Here is a 19,307-nt window from a genome sequence, read left to right as displayed (position 1 = left end):
TTTGAGGATTTGGGGAAACCACTTGACCATTTTTATTTTATGTACGAGTTTTAGAAATATACTGGGTTTGATTCGGTGGCCTCTTTCGAGTGACTTTACAATAAAATAAAAACCCTACCTATGAATACATCTTAGTATACTTACCTATATAAGTAAGTGGTACAGGCATTGAAATCTTCTTTTCGGGTGTGTTATTGCTAGAAATTGTGTCAGATTACCTATGTTCAAGTCGCCTGAAGGCATGTGACATTACATTTACATATAAAATACTGATGCAATACCTATTATTTTTAAATAGGTACTCATTATAAGGGTGTATTGACTATCTATTTAAAAATAAGCCGGTATCCTTGTACCGCTCTAATATGTTAAAATAAATTTCGTAATTTTCTTTTGTTGGCTAAACGTTTTTTTCTCGACATCTACAAAAGTATTTTGATGCATTGAATTAATATAAAATAACAATACATATATTTAACAACAACAAATAAAACTCTAAACAAATTAATATAGTTTTAATGTTGTGGTTTAGTTAACACTAAACGAAAATGTTACGTGATTGTGATAGCATGATGACAACAGTTTGTATAGCGAGCTGTCTTTGTATTGGTATGTTATCATTTATGTAATAAATAAATAAATATATTAGGACGAATCACACAGATTGAGCTAGCCCCAAAGTAAGTTCGAGACTTGTGTCATGGGATACTAACTCAACGATACTATATTTTATAACAAATACATATATAGATAAACATCCGAGACCCGGGCCAATCAGAAAAAGATAATTTTCCATCGTGACCCGACCGGGGATCGAACCTTGGACCTCTCGGTTCAGTGGCAAGAACTTTACCACTACGCCACCGAGGTCGACAAATAGTTATTTGCCTGTCTGTTTGTATCTTTTATATTTCGTTATTTAACTAACTAACCAGTGAATTGCACGGTTTACCTACTTCCCATCTGGCTACATTATATCTAGGTATTTTCAATTATACACTTTTTATTATTTGTCATTTACGATATTTTTTTTATCATTTGAATTGTGGCATTACAAATAATATACATGATCATCCACATAATTTGAATATACCTATAAGACCCACATTTGTCAAGATAAAATTGTATAGGTTAATGTACTTAATTTGTTTTATTCGGTAGGTAAGTAGCGCATTTAAATTAGGTGCCTATATCATTATTTTCAGATTTATAATGTGAACCAAATTTAACCTATTAATAATGAGCTTGGTAAGAATGCTTTTAGCATAAAGATCGCCATTTGTTTATAAGCATGTTTAAAATTAAAACAATATGTAAATTAATAAATATTTTATTTGCCATCTGTTTTACTGGGATCAATAAATTTTCATAAATAAATATTTTTAATATTCTACCCATATTTTTCAACACTGGCACATAATTTCAACGTAAAAAATATAAATATTCATGTTCAAAGTCACAAAGGTCAGATCTTTGGAATACCCCAGTATACTAAGGCTACCATCCTAACCTGATGTCTTTAAAGGATGTTATCCGAGGTCATGGTCCTCCTTGTATCTACCTTGACCGAGTTCGATTACATCCTGGCATCTCCTCGCGTCATCGGACGTGTGACTCAAATGAAAGCATGCCGTGGCTCCTACTATTGGAACTAGAACATTATACTTAGTGGATCGGTAACCTAAAGATCTTAGTCTCTGATATTGAGCACCAAAATGTTTGTTTAGTGTCTCCTAACAAATGTATATTAGGTATATACTTAATTTATATTAAAAAATAACAAAATAGAGTTTCTAGTGAAAATTAGAAAATATATACTTATATATTATTTAACTATTTCTTAAATCTGTATTCTTTAGAATTAGAATATAATGCTGCAATGTCCCTAGTTGTGTTTAAACAATTACTTGTAATTCGACTGCCTATTCTATACTCACAGGAACAATGGTAGGGTCTTTCACACCGCGTTTCGCCACCAAAGAAAGGTTCGAAGGCTCGCTTTCGATGTTTACGGGGAGAAATCTCAGACCGGTCGGCCGACAGTCAAGCGGGGCCAGTGTCTCGCGCCGCGCGATCAAACCGCCACGCGCTCGGAATTCAAACCTAGAAAAAAAATATTACAAAAAAAAAATATTTCATAAGTTGCCAGTGTTTTGTGACAGTGATCCCAGTGAAAACTATTATTTTTTGGAGTGTTTTTGGATGCCGGTATGTTGCGTTTGGAGTTTTGGACATGCATTCTATGTAGCATCTCACCATTCACGGATTCCTCTCTCTTGGCGTAAGCCACGAATGTTATAATGTTTACCAAACTTAGGATGTTGTTCCTCATATTTCATTAGGTCTTTTAAACGGGAGAATACATAAGTTTCTTGTTATTATACGGGTAGTTCGCTCTATATGTACTGTTTACACAATCGTTTCGTAGTGAAGTTATTGTTATTATTGTAGAGTTAACTGTACTTACGCCACACGCTACGACTCTACGTATACAGTTCCTATTCCTAATGTTGCGGCTCTACATTAGACATCAACCGCAACAGTGTTTATTATATATTTTTTGAATGAATTTATTTTCTTATTAGATAGGGTATAGGTATGATTTATTTACTTATATAGGGTTATAAAAAAATAACTTAATAATTTTGCGACTATATTTTTAAAGTACAGATTAAATTTAAATGATTATTCAGTTGATAAGATATATATAGTAAAAAAAAATTGTATTGGTAATTAATAGAAGTATCACAAAGACGAAATACATTCCTATGTCTTTCCATTTAAGTAGTAGCTCTATGTTGATACCTATCATTATGCGAATCAAAGAAATGATTCATACTAATAAGTAGGTAGGTATGCGGAATATGCTTCAACCCTATCATAAGAGAAACTGCATCTCTCGGAGAGAAAATATGTTTTCTCATTGGTTGCTCAAATTTGCATTTTAAAACGGTAAAGGTACTCATGTACCCACGTGCAGACTCTGTATTTGTTCAGCTTTTATTTTCTTTACGTTTTAAAGGTTGACCGTTTAAGTTTATTATGAATATATATACCAAATTCGTTCACTCGTATTAGTATATTAAATAGTAGGTATAAGTACTTACAAATAAACAAAGATATACTTAATTAAACTACAAGTAATTTTAATGCAAAAATTACCCCAAAGGTGAACCCGAAACTCTAAATTTTACTGTTATTATAGCCATCCATTTATTACTATGTATTTTAAATTCAATAAAAATTTAATGCGAAAATGAAGCGGTGGTGGTGTAATGGTTAAGACGCCCGCCTGTGGATCAAAAGGTCCCAGGTTCGAATCCTACTCGTACCATATATTCTTAGTTTGTATTCAAATCTGACTCATATATAGTAGTTCTCATCGACCACCACTTGCTTCCGGTGAAGGAAAACATCGTGAGGAAACCTGCACACTGGTTGATTATTATTAACTTGAGTGTGAAATGGAGAAGGCAATGGCAAACCACTCCATTAATAATGCCAAGAAAGTTGTTATATGTGTTTCATTCCACGTAACGACCACGACCCTCAGCCATAAGGAATACGACTATAAAGATGAAGAAAAATTAAATAAATAAAAATAGTTTTTTCTTAGAAGAATATTTCTGGGTATGCGCGGGAAAGATATTTATACCGACAAGCCGTTTATTTTATTATTTAAGTACCTATGTCCTTACGATGTTAATAACTAACATTACAATTTGTGGCTGACCGACTTTTCTGTCCTATGAGGAGGTCCCTAAGACTGACGACAAAGCTTTAAAAGTGGCCACATACTTACTGTCCTCATATTATATAAATAGCCATCTTCTTCATAGTCGTATTCCTCATGGCTGAGGGAAGTTGTCATTACATAGAATGAAATAACGACTTTCTTGGCACTATTAATGGAATGGTTTGCCATTGCTTTTATCATAAAAATATCATAATGATTTGTAAAGAAGAACCGATTGTATTTCTTAATATTCTCATACCAATTATAATCACAAGTAACAAATATTAACTATATTTACTAAATTGTACGAATTGCCCTGAAAAAATAGACTCCATCCATATATTACCTACTCCGTAAAGTTTTTACGTTTGTTATGAAAAACTAATATACAAAAGAGGAAGTATTTGTAAGTTGGTAGAGGTTTACCCAAAAACTTACACAAAATTTTTAGATTACTCAACCGATGTCCAATATTTATTCACCTGTAGGAAATTTTTACAAAAAAGTACATAGAAGTGACTCAGAGGAATTATTATTCCTCTGAGTGACTTCTATGTACTTTTTCACGCATTTTCTCCGGGGAGCAACAAATTAGATTATTTGACAGTTAGTATTAGAACACGGAGATACACTGCAGTGACACACCATAGACAAACAGTAATAGGAAACTAATAAGTACAAAGAGGCTTATTTTAAAAACAAATACATGGAAAGGCAGACAACCGTAGTTAATTACAATATGCTACAAAAACAACAACAGACAGACAATCCTGACATGGCGCTAATGTCGAATTAAATAAACTACGTTCGTGCAACTAAGCGTTATAAACATTTTCACATTAAATATACCAGCGATTCAAGATTTTAACTAAGTACGACAGTTTATTTATAACAGTTACTTTTCTCGTCGTACCATAGACATGTCATATTTGCATGCGAATCCAGTCAGGCTTGGTCGCAGACGTCTCTATGAAAAACAGAAAGTAGTTAGTAGGGTTGGCAAAATCAAATATTCGTTGGAGATATATTTGTTTTAGTATAATCTATCCTTAAATATTTTAAAACAAAATCCTTTGCCGCGTTTATCTGTCTTTCCGTTCGCGATAAACACAGAAACTACTGCACGGATTTTCATGCGTTTTTCACCAGTAGATTCGTGTGATTCCTGAACGTTTCTGTATATATTTTTTTTACTCGAGCATAGCCGGGACGGGCCGCTAGTTTTTGTATAAATATCCAAAGCTGTCTCAATGGCTATAGTTCAAACTCATGAAATTATCATAACATGAAATGTCACTAGAACATTTTTGGATATTTGTCATAGTTTAAAATATCACCGCTATTTATTTATTTAAGCATCAATTTTCATCTTATTTGAATGATACTGGTCACTTTTATTCTTTTTTTTTTCACCTATGACTTTTAAATATAGAATCACTAGATCGTTTCATGTGATTGCCAGCCCTAACATGGGAGTCATCAAACCGTAAATTACCGATGTAAGTATGAGCTCACACAAAGTTGTGTTCCTCTGCTCTGCTAGTAGTACGCTGCCGGCGCCGGACACATTTTGAGATACTTAACACGCAATGTGTTTTACAATAGTAACTGACTTCAGTGGGGTTAACTTAAGTTTTTTGCAAGAACGTAATCGTATCGACAACGTCATAATGTAAATAGATATATCACGTCATTATCCCTTACGAGGTGTACAGAACCAAGAGTTGCGAAACTCGAAGGCGACACAGCTGTATGGTGAGCTAATTCCTCCTCCTATGAAGAAAATCTGTATAGACTTGCCTAATCTTTCCTTTGTTAATTTTTTACAATCTGCGCGGGATGAGAAGCAACTGGCGCATTCTACATTTTTCTCCTAGACGAGCACGATCAAAAATGTATATAGACAATTAAGTTCCTTTACGTATCATATACAGAGGCTATATGTTAATTTATCGTATAAATTTGGACGTTGTCGATACTTCGTTCTCATGCTAACCCCATGTTGAAGCCAAACTTAGCATTTTCAATAATTATTGTAAGTCCTATTAGCAATAAAAGAAACAAAAAGTTCGCTATTCCGGTGAAAGGTTCTGCTAAGGTTTCTGCTGACGCCAGCCTGCGGTACCACAGACACCTGTTTTCTACCTGACAAATTACCACAAAAAACGGCCCGAGATTCCCATCTCTAAAACCTGTTGCACGAAGCGAGTGTTCTGTTATGCGACCCACGCAACGAAATATCTCTGATACAACTGTGACAGACATTATGCATAGATAAATAGGTATCATCAATTTATTTTCCACTAAATCCTACTAGTTTTAACTGCGTTTACTTATTTACGTACTAAAAGTTGGTTGGTAAATGGTTTGATTGATTAGGTGGTTGCTTCGTGGTGGTAGCTTCGCCCCGGGGCTCCGCTCCCGTGGTAATTTCGGGATAAAAAATACTCTACGTGCTATTCCAGCTAATATTCTACCCGTATATCAAATTTCTTCAAGATATTTCTTCAGTAGATTTTGCGTACACATTCTCACAAACTTTCGCATTTATAAATTATTGATATCAATGATCCAAAGACTATTTGATTCGGATTCAAGCAAAAATATTTATAATCATGAGGTATAAATGTATATAAATACTTTAAAAAATATCGAATATAATTATCATTACCTACCTATCTATATTACACCAGATTACTACCTAAGAGAGCAGATTCTTTGGATTATACTGCAGAACTTGACATAGACTGTACATAATGACATAAAGATAAATAAAAAAAAATCTGTCGAAATTTAACTGTAGTCAATCTCTCACCGGTTTATATTTTGTACCTAACACGACTGGCAATCATAGACACAGGCTGAGCTAACAAGCTTGAGAGGTCGTATGCACATGTGTTCTAGTTTGTCTAAATAGGTAAACTTGCAGGCAATTAAACTAAGTGTGATGTATTTATGTAAGTGGGTAATATGGCCAGTTGCGTTAACAAGATAGTAATTTACGTCTACGAACATTTAACGTAACTGTATGTACGACTTTTTGCACGTGGCTTTGTTCGTTAAAGGAATTGGTCTATGTCACTCTTAATCTTATACATCTATCCTCCACACCAAGAATAACTTAATCCAAAGCTCCGTTTTAACGAGAAAGAAGGACAAATAAACATTTTTTTTAATTAGTCACAAATTTTTCGCGACTGAGTTCGATGAACTGACAGACAAGACAACGCACATCCGAAATTACAGCCTCATCGAAAACTACAGTTCGTAAAAAGCTAAAAATAGGTAGTGATAAGATTTTTTTACATAAACCCACAGGTACTTGCATTTCTACGCGCGTACGAGCATGCGAATAAAAGCTAAACTCTAAATAATACCTACCTTGAAAATGGCGACATGACACAAGTGAGCTTTAAGCTCTTCATGACCCCTGACTGACCCGCCGGATGTCCGCCAAGGCCGCTTGCGCAATGACATGGGAATCCAGGTGTTTGAGCACTCACATTTAGCTTTACAAGAGCGGTAATTACCAACCATTTGGAGTATTCGAGCTTTTTTAGACTGGTATAAATTTAGTTGTATTTCTTCTTGGTACGCCTCGCAGCTACCATATCTATACTAGCTGTTGTGCGCAGCTCCGCCCGCGGTTCGACCGCTCCGACCTCTAGTCATTAACTATATTTATTCCTCATTTAATTGATATAAGGATTTTAAAAATTACACTTGTATTATTAAGAAAATATATCCTCTTAAACTATCTCTGGTTGACTGATAGATATTCCTACGTGGAATAAGTCTGCCATTGTATAAGTATATAAAAGGGATTAAGGTTTAAGGTCATGTGATTTTATTACTCAATTATATTCAGGGAAATACAAATCCAACTAATATTATAAATGCAAAAGTTTGTGAGGATGGTTATGAAATTTGGTATACAGGTAAAATATAGCCTGGAACAACACAATGGGTACTTTTTATCCCAAAATTCCCACGTACCGAAGTCCCGGGACGCAGCTAGTAACATATTATACACTACTTAGTAAATCGAATAGGATTAGAATGCATTAAAAAGTCACTGTACGGAAAAGAGAATAGATAGATTATTTTCTCTTTTAGTGCAGCGCTGTATAGTAGCCTATTTGCATACAATTCGAGTGTGACTGTCTGTGCCGGCTCATAACACGAATGTTTATGGTTAATATATTTCAATAGGTTTTAGAGATATCAAATATTATTAGAATTGAATATTCAAAGGCTGTTATAATATAATAAAACAGATGTTTTACTTTATCTGACGAGTATTGATAAAGAAAATGTCTCGTGTTGGACAAAAGTAATGGCAACCCTAATTATGGTAGACCATGGACAATATAGACGTGGATTTACACGTAATATACCATAGACATAATACATGTATATTGTTCCGGCGAGTTACAGTCGTGGTTTTCCGCATTTTTTTCGATTTTCCTAACGTTACTTAAAACTGTTAAGAATGTTTTTGTTCGGCAAATGGTTTCGCAACTGGTTTCGCTCCGTTTCTCACTTCGAATGGGTGCAAATGGCTTGAGTAATTCATCTAAGAATAACGTGAAATTTTGTTTTGTTATCCCCTAATAAAATATTGTACTTAACTGTTAGGGAATGTAGCAAATAATAAAACTTTGTAATTATTTGTTCTTCGCCGAGAAGGATAAGAGGAGAAGAAAAACTAGAAAAGCAGACCTAAATCTCGGACTATTAAAAATTGAAGAAGTCAAATTTAAATTTGAAAATTTTGAATTTGGAAAAACAGTTGCCTTATTTTTTTTTATTCGGTCTTGCAACTATATTTAGGTAGACCAAATTTTATCAAAATCTTTTCAATGGTTTTGCTGTGAAAGCGTGACAGACAGAGATACTGTCGTATTATTTATTTCCATGATATTTGTATGGAAGTATGGATTAATATATCCATAAATATAATAATATAGCAATTGTTCTAATTCTACTGTTATCGAGTAAACATTTACACAATGCAATACCGCGAATCTGACGCCAGCCGCAATAGGATTTCCTCAGCTTCCCATAATCTAGATCTGGGGCACAAACTAAGAATGATACAGAATTCTTATATATATACAAACAAATTTACAGACATACACAATTTCCAAAAGATAGCCTGGGAGAGATTAAACTAACGTTAAGGCCGCCTATTATACATCTTTCTCTTGTCAAGATTTTTTAGTTCAAAATTGTATATTGTTTTTTGGTGTAATAAAGTGCTTTAATTTACATACATAATACAAGATAGAGGATTTGCAAAACACGTGTAGACTTAATAAATAAAAATTAAGTCACTCAAAATCAACATGTCTTACTTTAGAATGGTGTGCAAAACTGCAAATATAGTTACAGTGCTATAAAATGATCTGATTCTGATGTGATGATAAAAAAGACTGGTAATGTAATGATGATTATCATTACCCTAGGATTGGAATCGTAAATATAAATTATCTTTCGACACAATAACTATTTTGTGGTCTAGATGTCGAGTCACGATACTTCGCCTTATTGTTCGATATGTCTCATGTGCCTCGTGGGAATAAAATCATTAACTTAATGTTTTAACTTAATTTGTAAAGTGGATTATAAAATATTTCGACACATGTTTTGAAAACAATTTTTTTTTTCAGATTATCTTTTTGTTGATTGTAGAAATTATAATTGGCTTTAGGCACATCGAGCATACTTCAAAATTTGTTGTCTTTTCTCCACTGTCGATTTACAAAACAAGATAATAAACATCACAGAAAGATCGAAGATAATGCGCTACACTATATCCACACCACCAATCCGCAGAGATACTCGTATTATCCTAGTTTAATAAGTCGAGTAGTAAAGTTGAGCTCAAGCGTACGGGTACAGTTAACAGCACCCTGCATGAACCTCTATGGCTCGGTAATGATGGCGAGTTTGCAATTAATTTGGGTAGGTTGATGTGCTGTTGACTGTACACATAACATCTATACCTTCTCCGCTTTTTTTACTATTTGTGTGTTTTGTGATAACTAATGTAATTTTTAGGGTTTCATACCTCAAAAGGTAACCGAACCCCTATAGTTTTAATTTGTAATAACTTTAAGGTATAAATGAGGTATGTTTTTATCCACCATGAATAGAAAACCTTGTATTGTAGGCTTAGGTAGTGCACCTTAGATTGTGTGAAAGGATAAGTAGTATATTTCTGTGCTCTTCCATAGTTTACAGGGTTATTCTTCAACACGAGTTCCCACGTAAACAATCTCGCGTTTTAATCGGTCACCACGGGATTTCGTAATGCATTGTGTACGCAACAACATTGTTTAAATATCGATAGTCGAATAACTGCTTAACGTGCGACTGATCGCATAATGGTGTTTCGTGATGCGTCACGCAACACCACCATGCGATCAGTCTATGGCGCCTGTCATTTGTTAATTTGTCTCATTGTTTTATTTTATCCAGCTAAGTAGGTAAGTAGCTGACGTACGCGTGTAAAATCCGTTCCCTAAAAATTTTCAGAATTCCTTTTTTATTCCCTAAAGATTTTATATTACCTACACTTTAAATTTCAGCGCCCAGTAGTTTCGGCTATACTTTGTTAGTAACGACTAATTATGTATAATATATATAATATATTATAATATAACTCCGTCCACGGTATAATAGATTTCAATTAATGACTCTAGGTTAAATAGCCTATATTTAATACGTCTCTTACGGTTTCACGGCTAAACCGCTTGGCTGATTTAGATGAAATTTAGAATAGATTTAATTAATGACTCTAGGTTAAATAGCTTATATTTAACCTAGAATCATTAATTAAATCTATTCTGAATTTCAATGACTGTATAATACTAGTGTAGATTGATTTAAAGTAGAAATTGTTTTTTATAAAATAATATCATTGAATAATAAAAATATGAAATAACGATTTACTTTACGCATAGATTTTTATTTTGTATGAAGAAGATTCATTGCGTGAAATCTTCTAATTGGTGTATGCTAATGTGATATGTTTGTACTTGTGTGCACGCATAAAAAAATAAATGTTATATTACGGCAAAATTAAAATTACCATTGAATTTGTGATATAAATCAGAAATTCAATGGTAATTTTAATTTTGCCGTTCAAAACCAATTAACGATGATACGAATACCATAACGATTATGTGTATCCATCCTTCCTTATAGTTTCACTATAAGATTTTACAAAAAAATATGTCTATTCTAGTACACAGCAAAAACGAAAGAAAGGCTTTGAGACAAACTACACATGCTATTGTGGCGCGAGCTAAATCGCTAACTTTCTTTTACCTTAATAGCGGATTTACGGCCGAAGACTGGCTGGCACAATACGTGTTAACAGCTTTGTTTAAAAATAAAAGTAACATTGACTATGGCCTATTTTGTTTTTATGTGGTTAGTCTCGGGCACTGCCAGTGAACTGGCACTCAAGAATTTCCATTTTCTTTTTTTTGTGGGTTGTGTGAAGCTGGTTGAAAATAAAATTCGTCTCTGCTAGTGCAACATGGCAGATCGATTGTATTCATTAAAATACTTGCATTTATTCTAAAAATAAAATTAGTGTGAATGGTGGGGGGGAAGATGTATAGTATGCCACCGAGACTTATATTCAACCACGAGCCGACGAAACCACGAGCTGAAGTTATCAAAAATAAAACACTAATAATAATTGCGTAACCATCAAAATTTTGAATCCATGCAAGTGGTAACTTTCGAGACGTATTATGACTTAGCGAAAGCATTTGTGACGTGATGTCTATGATCATTATAACGCAGCCTGTTTTCGCATAAGATCTATCGAATTTATGTTCAACAGAGATTAGCACTTTCTACTTTCGAAAACGTATAATCATCCCCAGTGACAAAGTCGTAGCGTTTGCTATGAACTTAATTACACTCATCGTCATCGCCTTCATCCACATGTCGATTTAACGATACTTTTTATTCTACCACTACATACAAACAGTTGTGATTAATTTATCACTATTTGTAATAATACGGAAGTATTACTTTAAAATTATTTGCCACAAAAACAAAGTCTGATTAAACAACACCAATACCATATCGTGCATTAATTTGTCAAAATCAAATTGCCTATTCTCCAGTTTCCTGTTACATATCTCCGTTGTCCTCTCTCGGCCAAACATTGTAGGAAAATGAGAAAAAAATGTTGCCACACGTCAAAATAATTTCGCAGGTCGAAACCTACTTGAGTTAACTGTGAATCATTCGCAAGACCTACTTCGATACACGGACGTAGGCTATTGTTTACGTGATCAGTGTTACCAAATATTATAATAAGTTGTCACTTTCGCACAAGGCCGAGCGACATGAAAAAATGACAATACTATTATGTCGTCTTCATTTTCGTTTGTTGATAAAAAATATGATGATACACATAGATAAATCCCATTAATCCATGTTTGTAACTGATCTTTTTTATCCAGCTACAATCTTTTATAAAAGATAGACAAAAGTTTAAAAAATATAGTTATAATGATAGATTGAAATAAATGCTTACGATGATATTAATTCTAATTAACTATGATACAATAAATTATTGAATTTAACAAATAATTATATGATTTGTTACATACATACTTAACAACTACAAACTGTGTTCACAAAATTAATTTTACTTATACAATACATCCACAACAAGCTTCGTTAAAAAGGTCAATAAACATGAATAAATAAAATCAATAAAGCATACATACCCATAGACAAATTGTATCACAACACTAGTTGATAGGTAAAGATAGGATTAAGATTAATTTGACTTCGGAAAATTCATTCTGGAAAACAATTTTCAATGCATATATATTTTGATATATAGATTTTGATATATATTATACAGTCAAAGAATACACAAAAATAGTTTATAACTAAAGCGACTATTTGTCATCTTTTCGAGTTTTTTTTTTGCTTTAACCCCCGGTAGTCTGCGTAATTTAGTAAAGCGACTGTCATTATTTATTCTCTCTCTAATCTGAGCGTGCTCCGGTTTCTTCCGGAGCGTCGGAACCCAGGGTCCGTTAAACTCTCATTATATATTCTGTGATGACATAATCACAAACAATGTTATAGTTTTCATATAAATATGCATTGAAAACGATACGGGCTGCAGGACGGTACAACATACTGAGAATGGCGTCAGCGTTGCAGTATGCATACTCACGTAACGAAAATATTTTCGACAACGCTATTAAAAATATAAACAATCGCTTTGTTTTATTGTGTGGTATTATTTAGTAGGCATTTACTGCATTGTAGAACTGTAGGATTCTCGTGTATTGTCGAAGTTATTAGATATTCATAGAACGCAATTATTCTTTGGTAATTTTTAAAATTAATTTTATTTCATTAATTTTATTAAAACAAAAACAACTAAAATCTAAAACAAGGTAATCTGCCTCCTCTCTACCTGTAGCTGTGTCTTGTCGTTGTTATCACATCTTTGTCCCTTCTTATCTTATTTTGCCAATTATTTTTACAATTTTACTAATAGTAACTACAGATAAATAAATAAATAATTAAATAAATTATCAAAATGCACTTTATGTTTATTTTATTAATAAATTGTGTTAGACACGTAGAAAGAAATATCTTTAAAAGTCAACTCAATTCCATCGTCCGAATTTATTCACAATAATATTGTGTGCAGTGATTTTTAATTTTTAATTACTCTGTAGATTTATGACTGTATATTTATATTTAGAACAACCAACTGGACATACAGTAAAGGATGAAATAGAAAGCAAAACAAAAAAGTATAGAGTCAGATTGGAAAATCATTCTAACCCCCACTACTCACCATACCGCACTTCGTAAATAGACTAACTTCGCAGACTCCTAGAATTAAACAAATCGGATTGAGCTTCAAAAATAAGATAGTTATTTATATTGGGAAATAACTTACACCTTAGAAATAACAAAAAGCACGATATAATATCTGCTCATTGCCAGTAAAGCTGTACGCAAGATTTACCATCATTACTACATAGTAAAAAACAAAGTTGCTTTCTCTGTCCCTATATCCCTATGTATGCTTAAATCTTTAAAACTTCGCAACGGATTTTGTTGCGGGTTTTATTTATATATAGTTTGATTCCTGAGGAAGGTTTAGGTGTATAATTTATAAAGGTTTTACCCGAGCGAAGCCGGGACGGGCCGCTAGTAATATATAATTTAGAACAACCTACTCTTGTTTATGTTTAACTACGGCTTAAATAGATAAAAATTATTTATCATTAAAAAAAACCTGTATCAAATCTGAGATCTAAGCATAGGACAGACAGACAGGAAGCAACTTTGTCTTGCAATATATGGTAATAGGGATATTATAATATAATTGTAATATTAACGTTCTTATTTAAAGAATTTAATCGTACTCACATTGATGTGTACCAAAACGGTGTAAAGACGCAGCTGCTGTGTATTTTTGAGTCAGTATAAGCTTGTAAATGGATACCTAGTAAGTACAGCGAATCTTCAACCTGAACAAACAATTATTAAACAGAAGACAATATAATTTTTTTCTGTAGCCACAACGGTATCGAATTAGATTAAACTTTCGTTATTTTCACGTGTTTGGCTTTCTATTTCAATTTGGCCATAAACTCAATCACGATGACAATGTATAGTACAATTGTATTTCATCTACCTTAAAGACTTCTATTTACTCTGATTATATCTTTCAAATAATTATATTCTTGTGTTATTAAATTCTACATCTATCTTCAAGTACTCGTTTTACTAACACTAGTAACGCGGGTACATATTTTTGCATATGCTATCAGTACACGGGACATTTTTACTACACCGTAGTTAGATACGAAAAAGAAAGTTTCAGGATTCAGTCCGTCAATTACTTCTTTTGAAATGAATATATAAATAATACACATACAGGGCTGGTGAAATTATTTTTCCTGTGAAGTAAGAAAATTGAAAATGTTGATAACAATTCTCAATTGTTTTTAGATTATACTCTACAAGTGCTATAAAAGTTCGCAACGATGACGAACCTGGGCTAAATTTGCATAACGTGTTACTAACTACAACTAAAACCTTAGGACTAGCTCTGAACTCATGCTAAAATGTCTTCTGGGAAGACGGGAGAGTACGTGGCTGTGCCTTGATGGACGGAACGTGATAAAATGTCTATTGGGAGCCTTCGCCTTGCGTTTGCAAATGAATGCTCCTATGGGAATAAGTAATGTCAACATTATTTTAACAATTCATAAGATTTTTTTATATTATATAATAAATGACATTTCATATAGCTTCAGGTTATATTACAAATATAAAAAAAACATAAAATATTGTGGCGTTGTTTTTTCTGGAAAGTTCTGTTAGCTCTGGCTGTTTTTTTTGTAAATGGTAGGAAAATATATTCCATAGCGACAAAAAAGAATTCCGATGATAAGACAGAAGGTAGTGAGAAATTAATTCTCAGTTCTCGAAAAATTCCTCCCTTGAGGATTTCTGCGACGATATCTGAAGAAAATTCTCGAGAATTTCCGAGAACATTTTCCGACGCTCCTGCTATGTTATATATATTAACGACTGCAGACTTATATATTAATCTCAAGATAGTAATAATGATAGAAAAAATATTATAGGGCATGATAGGGACCAACACTGTTCAAATGAGTTTCTTTCGGCATTTCTTCTCAGCAGTGGTCGTTCCGAAATGCCGGTAGTTTGTAGCTTGTAAGAAATAACTATAAATATAAAAATTGACGAGAAAAAGTGCCTGTGAAGGTCTAATTTCTGAATAAATGATTTGAATTTGAATTTATTAATGGTTACTAATTCCATGCTACGACAGAGCTTGATGAGCTAACATAAAGTTGTCAATTGCAGATGGCGGCGCGGTGATGGTGGCGTGTCGGCGCGCGGTGGCGCTGTGGTGCGCGGTGGCGCTCGCCGCCACTGCCTCCGGCTACACGGTGGACTGCAACCAGGAGTACACCGACTGCGAGACTGAGCTCAGTGAGTACCTAACTTTACTGCTGCTCCAGCAGAAGTTATTAGCGCGTTTGTGGAGCAGAAACCTAATATTAATTTGGTCTTTGTCTATAAAACTTTCCAGCTCTCCGATTAACTACACCCAAAAATCACCGTGATATGAAAGACGGACAAACAAACATACTTTATCATCTATAATGTTATATTAGTATGGATTTTCCATTTCATCTTTTATTAGAAAACTAAAGATGAAATGGAAAATTCATACTAATATAACATTATTATACCTTATTTACCTTATTATTCCTGATATAATAAATAATAAGGGCGATATATTTAGTCTTCAATTAATAATAGTAAAAATTTTTGACAAATATTTAGTCATAAAAAAAACCTATATTTTGGACAATTTACGAAATGACCCGGCAAGAATAGTTACGTTATCAAAATTTATCTTTCCGTTTGCTTGATCGTTAGTCGGTCTGTTTAATGGTCTGTAAATTAATCTCTATTATTAGAAATTAATGACATAAATTCTTCTGGCTAGTATACTATCAGATTTTCATAAACAATATTTATAATCACTACATAATATAAAATAAAGTAGCTGCGGTCTGTCCCTGTGTATGCTTAGATCTTTTTTTAACCAACTTCAATTTTAATAATTTCAATCATATTTAATAATTTAATTATTTAATGCATGACAATTAACAAATAATGTTGAATGTTTAAGTAAATGACATCTAGCTGCCCCAATGTTTGCTGCGCCCTCGCAGGGCGTCACCTGTACTTACTTATTATCTATGTGACATCTAACATTACCACTTGGGACATTGCAATAAATGAATCTGAATCTGATTTTTAAAACTTCGCAACGAATTTTGATGCGGGTTTTTTAAATAAAGTAATTAAAGTGGAAGGTTTTGGTGTATAATTTATTAAAGCTTTACCCAAACGAGGCCGGGACGGGCCGCTAGTTAATAATACGCTTTTTTAAAAATCATAATTAATATTTGTCAATTTTGACAAAAATGCGACAGTCGAATACACAACGAACGTATTGGTGTCATTGAACTCTTGAGATGTACAAACTCATTAATATACTGTAAGTTTGTGACTTATCTTTCTGATTGATTGTTGTGTTGGCTCAATTTTTTTATCTCTGATGACCCCAGCGCCGTTAAGTTTAATGTTGAGTTGATTCTTATAAAATAAAACGTCTTTTTATAATTACTTAATTATCTATAATAGATGGACCTATAGTAAATATCTGGATAGTCTGGGGGCCCTGGATTTGATTCCCAGCGCGGACAAATATTTGTCTGTGATTGGTTAAAATATGAGATGTGTAGTATTCTTGCAAGCGCGCGTTGATGTCTTATCTTTGTAATAACTACCACATTGTCTGGGCTCACACAGTGTTAAATATAACTGAATTTCCCACGGAAACATTTAATTTTTCGGGATGAAACCCCTATATCCCCTATGTCCCTGTATACCCTATGTCCTTTTCCGTAGTTCAAACTACATGTTTGCAAAATTGCACGAAGATTGGGTGAGCAGGTAAAGCGCGAAGAGGTGACAAACTCACTTTCACATTTACAATATTATATTAGTTTATATTTCAATCATCCCACATATTTCAACTATACATATTGCAACAACAGTTACAAATTTTCATTTTCATTCACCCTGTATCGAACAGACTGAGTTTGGTTATTTTACACATGGTAACAAAAAAAAATGTTTTATTTTTTACTAAACGGTTCATCAGATCTTTTTAACACATTTTGACGGCTGACATGAGAGTGATTGCAACGGGTACATTTTAAATAACTTAGATTATTATGTAGATAAGCAAATACCTCTCATTATGTTGCCATAAACAATTTACTGTAAGCGAAGGTTAATGACCTGTACGTACATACAGTATTTTTTCAAGCTTTTTAAATAGTACAGTTAATCACATTTCAAGTTATAGGCTTCAGATTGTATGGGCACGTTATAAGAAGGGAGAAGAACATTATTGTAAAAAGAGTACGGAGATATGAAATTGAGTGGGAAAGGAAGTAGAGGAAGACTGAAGAAGAGATCCATCTCTTCTCCACCATGGTGTAAGTTTGTCGGGATATAGAGATAAATGTTACAGATCGGTTAACATTAGACAGGGAGAAGTAGTGAACATAATTTGTGTAATTTTATTATGGGAATGAAAATTTTAAAACGTTATTAAAATTGTTGTATTTGGCCAGTTAGAGTTCATATATTAAAAAAAAAACAATTGAAATAGGTTAGCTGCCAAATTCATTAACACAAAGTCTATATTGGGTGAGGAATATATCGAACGGTCGGAACTTAAATGGCAAACTGTGATTTGTAACATTTACGAGTCAATATCGTGCAGACTCTATACTTGGCAATGGTCGGCCAAAGATTTCTTCAATTTATTATTAATATCAACAGCGTTGTTATTCATATTGTTGCTCGTTTATTAGTGTTGTTCATATTAATAAAAAAAAATGCCTTTTTCGAAGATTCATTAAAGTAAGAAACTAATATTATAAATGCGAAAGTTTATGACGATTAATGTGTACATGTTTGTTACTATTTCACGCAAAATCTACTGGACGAATTATTATGAAATTTGGTACATAGGTAGAATATAACCTAGAATAACACATAGGGTACTTTTTATCCCGAAATTTCCACGGGAGCGAAGTCTCGGGGCGCAGTTAGTTATACATAAATTCGTGTTACAGTTAAACGTCATTCGAATAAATACATGATAGTACTAGACAACAAATAAGCCGACGAGATAGTGAGAAGATTCTGGATGAGACTTAAATATATTTAAAAAAACAAATCACTGCCACATACCAGAAGGAAATTAATTCGTTCCAGAACCTAGGCTTAAGGGAAACGAGTAACTTTAAACAAAAAATTTCGAAAAACCAAACCGAATTTTTAAAACTATGGCTACTTTAAGTTCTGCCAAAGTATATTAGGAAAAAAATATATATGCAAAGAGAAGTGATCCCACTTTAAGAACTCATAGAAATAGATGCCATTTACGCAATAAAATTTTGTTTAGCAAGAAAATGATAATAAAGTGGAGTAATTTCGACACTTATTTTGTAAAGACAAGTTTATTGTAGTAGTTTCTCATAATTATCGTGTTTAATGACTACAAAAGAATTACTAAATGCCACAACAAAAGCCGACATTGGAGGGTCATTCTGAGAACTTAATCACATTTACTGTTATCTACTTTTACTAAATTTGAAACAATATTGCTTACGGTGTCGACTGAACTTCCAGCAATTTCTTAAACTACTTACAGCAAGTAGTATTGCAAAAAAGTACCTATATAGATAGATAATTTATTTATGTTTTACAAAAAGACACATTATACAAAAGTATGTCCAAATTTAAATTTAAATTTAAATGATTATAATAAATATTTAATACTTAAAAATAAACCTTAGGGACATTATAGAATAAATAATGTCGTAGATAGTAATATAAAAATTTAAAAAATTTACAAATAATGTCGTGT

The 19,307-nt window shown here is 33.0% G+C and overlaps 1 protein-coding gene across 2 annotated transcripts in view; it reads left to right on the top strand.

The window, feature by feature from the left end:
• Nucleotides 1-2,036: 2,036 nt before the first annotated feature.
• sas (stranded at second) overlaps nucleotides 2,037-19,307 on the top strand; it is a 38,856-nt gene continuing 21,585 nt past the window's right edge. For both annotated transcript variants that reach the window (XM_053757414.2, XM_053757413.2), the window contains exons 1-2: nucleotides 2,037-2,208; nucleotides 15,647-15,775. In XM_053757414.2, coding sequence (XP_053613389.1) covers nucleotides 15,661-15,775 — 115 coding nt within the window. In that variant the 5' untranslated portion in view covers nucleotides 2,037-2,208; nucleotides 15,647-15,660. The remainder of the gene's footprint in view (nucleotides 2,209-15,646; nucleotides 15,776-19,307) is intronic.

Source organism: Plodia interpunctella, chromosome 17, assembly GCF_027563975.2.
Source record: "Plodia interpunctella isolate USDA-ARS_2022_Savannah chromosome 17, ilPloInte3.2, whole genome shotgun sequence".
NCBI classification, from domain to species: Eukaryota; Metazoa; Arthropoda; class Insecta; order Lepidoptera; family Pyralidae; genus Plodia; species Plodia interpunctella.
The sequence above is the reverse complement of the archived record's forward strand: the minus strand, read 5'-3'. Positions and strand labels throughout refer to the sequence as shown.